At 54.6% G+C, this 3,145-nt stretch overlaps 1 protein-coding gene across 1 annotated transcript in view; it reads left to right on the top strand.

Moving 5' to 3' along the window:
* The window catches only part of SDRG_15806 (hypothetical protein), a gene marked incomplete at its 3' end in the record, with an annotated part of 5,591 nt that extends 2,531 nt beyond the window's left edge, over positions 1 to 3,060 (top strand). Inside the window, exons 10-17 of the mRNA XM_008621988.1 lie at positions 1,700 to 1,798; positions 1,863 to 1,961; positions 2,028 to 2,126; positions 2,174 to 2,266; positions 2,351 to 2,449; positions 2,501 to 2,599; positions 2,645 to 2,803; positions 2,863 to 3,060. Of these exons, the coding sequence (XP_008620210.1) occupies positions 1,700 to 1,798; positions 1,863 to 1,961; positions 2,028 to 2,126; positions 2,174 to 2,266; positions 2,351 to 2,449; positions 2,501 to 2,599; positions 2,645 to 2,803; positions 2,863 to 3,060 (945 nt within the window). The remainder of the gene's footprint in view (positions 1 to 1,699; positions 1,799 to 1,862; positions 1,962 to 2,027; positions 2,127 to 2,173; positions 2,267 to 2,350; positions 2,450 to 2,500; positions 2,600 to 2,644; positions 2,804 to 2,862) is intronic.
* Positions 3,061 to 3,145: the final 85 nt, after the last annotated feature.

The following is a 3,145-nucleotide window of genomic DNA, read 5'->3' as shown; positions in this document are numbered from 1 at the left end:
AAACACTCAACTTGAGCTTAGGACTTGCGCGTTGCTTGGTGCAGCTTGTACGCGCAGTAGAGACCGAGGCCGTTGAGCCCAAAGGCGACTGCAAACGTCCAGAAAAAGCACTGCCGACCGACGCAGACTTCGGCGCCCGAGACCGGGTCGACCACCGACGCTAGGCGGTACAGACGCGACGAGAGCGGACCAAGAAGCAGCGGAAAGCCAATCGCATTGGCGAGCGTGGTGGCGCCAAAATTCTCACCAAAGTACTTGGCGCCAAACAGCTCCCGCGTCAACACCGTGTAGGTGGGGAAGAGGAAGCCTTCAGCAATGCCACTGACGGCCACGGGCACAACAAACCCTTCGAGCGGCGTCAGTAGAAAGAGAACTTGGCCAAACATGGTCATGGCCAGACCCAACCCAAAGAACGAGGCGCGGGTCCAGGAGGCAAGATAGATGTCGGAGAGGTGCCCGACAACGAGCCGACCAGCGAGGTTGCACAGCGAGAAGAGCGAGACGTAGGGTGAGACAGCGTCCGGCGCGCCGCCCGCCGACTCGAGAAGGAACGCGAGATTGGCCATGACAAAGAGCCCGGACCCGACGCCAATGAGCACAGCGAAGAAGAGGTACCAGAACCGAACGTCTTTTGTGAGCGCCCAGCCCGTCATGGTCGAGAAATACCGGTAGAGCGCTGTTGGCGAGCACGACCGAAGTCAAGCCCGTGACGCACAGTCTCCTTGAGACGCGTATGCTGTTGGAACGGCTTTTGCGCCGCGTAGGCAAAGGCACCTCGGGCCATGACGCAGCCCAACGTGCAGTGGACTTTGCTGCGGAGCGCGTTGAGTACAGCGTTGAGAGCTCAGTATTATGTTGTCAGCTCTTGTTGTCGGCTCTTGCTAGGATGAGTGATACAGACATATTCTGCGTTAATTGACAAAATATCTGAAAAGCGTGGGATTTGACCCATGTGTTATGCATTTTAGAGCAATGCCAGCCGGACGATAGGCCCTGGAACGACATGTGGCGTTGGTAATCCTATTTGGTATATCTAAGTTCTGCTTGTAACACAACAACCATTTTGTATTGGTATACTGAACACGGGCTTATTTTTGTCGATTAACGAGGTTGTCAATTAACGCAGAGGATGTCTGTATGCCTTGACAATCCCGTATTATACAGTGTACAAAAGAATGCAGCTACAGTGTATCGGTATCTACAGTGTATTGGTGGGGAGGCGTCAAGCTTGTTTTTTGTATGCACGGGTCAAAGGTCAATAATCTGATTATTGACCCTTGGCACTTCAACTCAAAGCGACCGACTTGCTCTTTCGACCCATAATAAGGCCACGCTCGGCAAGTGCCACAAGGAACACAAGGAAGAAGCAAGATGAAAACGGCATATGCCGGAAATTCGTGCCTACCGGAAATTAGGTTGGAAGCCGGACAACCCTAGAAATAGGACCCTTAATCCGTAAAATTCGAAAGACTCATTTCAACAACTTGCTCTTTCGACCGACGATCGCGATGGCATTGGTACGACGTCAACGCTGCCCGTTGTGGTTGCAATGCGTTTTCTCTCTAGGACGCTCAGCTGTTTAATGCTGCGTACGACGGGCGCATCGACGACGTCCAGCGCCTGCTCAAGGAAGGCGCCGACGTCCACTGGGCCCACAAGGTGCACGCTCGATGGCAACAAGACATGACCTATTGCGTAGGACGGAGCGACGCCGCTGTTTGCTGCTGCTCAACAAGGCCACGACGCCGTCGTCAAGATGCTCGTCGGCGCCAACGCAGCTGTGGATCAAGCTATAAACGTACGTTCTCTCCTTTTGCCGGTTGCGCTCTTCCATTTTGGCTCAAATGTCGACGATGATGCAGGATGCAGTGACGCCGTTGTACATTGCTGCTCAACAAGGCCACGACGCTGTCGTCAAGACGCTCCTCGGCGCCAACGCCGCTGTGAACCAAGCCATGAGCGTACGTTCTCTCCTCTCGCATCTTGCGCTTTCAAACATGTGGCCTCAAATGTCGTTGATGATGCAGGATGGAGGAACACCGCTGTTCATTGCTGCATATAATGGGCACGACGTCATTGTCAAGATGCTCCTCGAAGCCAACGCCGCCGTGAATCAAGCCATGAACGTACTTGTGTATCACTACTACAAGGTACAAACTCGTACCGTGCGTAGGATGACGACAGTCCACTGTGTGCTGCGTCACGTCGTGGTCATCCCACAACGGTGCAAATCCTCCTGGACGCTGGGGCCGACGTCGACAAGTCCGTAAACGCAAGCTTTGTGGACGGCGATGTCCAGCTCTTGGTACCACAGTGTTCTTTGCTCTATGCGTCACTTAGCTTGGCCTAGGGCGGGTCGACCTCGCTCTTTGCGGCGGCTCTGATTGGACACGAAGAGGTTTGCCGCGTCCTGCTCCGTGCCAACGCAAATATCCACGCGTCGGACAGCGTACCATCTACTCGATCAGCTGAATCCTTTGCTCACATACCTCATGCGTAGAGTGGTCAAACGGCGCTGACGGCCGCAGTGCGCGGCGGCCACGAGTCGATCGTGCGACTCTTGCTCGATGCTGGCGCTAGCCTCGATGATCGGCACCAGGTCTCTTCCCTTCACCCTCTGCGACCGCTACTCATAGACCTCTAGAACTTGACGGCGCAGGCCATCGCGATCGAGAACAAGCATGTGACGGTTGCTACAGTGCTAAATGACGCAGAGAGACTCGTACTAGCCGTGACTGATGCTGATCTGGCCAATGTACAAGCGCTTTTGGACGCCGGTGCCAGTCCCAACCTTACAGACCAGGTATTATACTTACTCGGCCTTTTCATGCTTTCTTAACTATACCAATTGGATGCGTGTAGACCGGTGGTCGATTGCTGCACCTGGCTCTGCGTGGCGTTGAGGCCCAACTCTCCAATGCCACAAGACTCGTCCCGTACGAGCTCCAAAAGGCAGAGATCCTCGAAGGCCAGCTTCTCGACAAGTTGCTTCGTGCACCTGGCGTGGACCTCACCGCACGCAACACGGTACAGCTTCTCTGGCAAAAAATCACTTCTTAGTTTGCGTAGAGCAACGATACGCCGGTCGTCCTCGCCATCAAGCTCTGGCAGCGCCACATTCCACACAAAATCTACCACGCGATCC

Source organism: Saprolegnia diclina (genome assembly GCF_000281045.1).
Source record: "Saprolegnia diclina VS20 unplaced genomic scaffold supercont1.103, whole genome shotgun sequence".
Taxonomy (NCBI): domain Eukaryota; phylum Oomycota; class Saprolegniomycetes; order Saprolegniales; family Saprolegniaceae; genus Saprolegnia; species Saprolegnia diclina.
The sequence above is the reverse complement of the archived record's forward strand: the minus strand, read 5'-3'. Positions and strand labels throughout refer to the sequence as shown.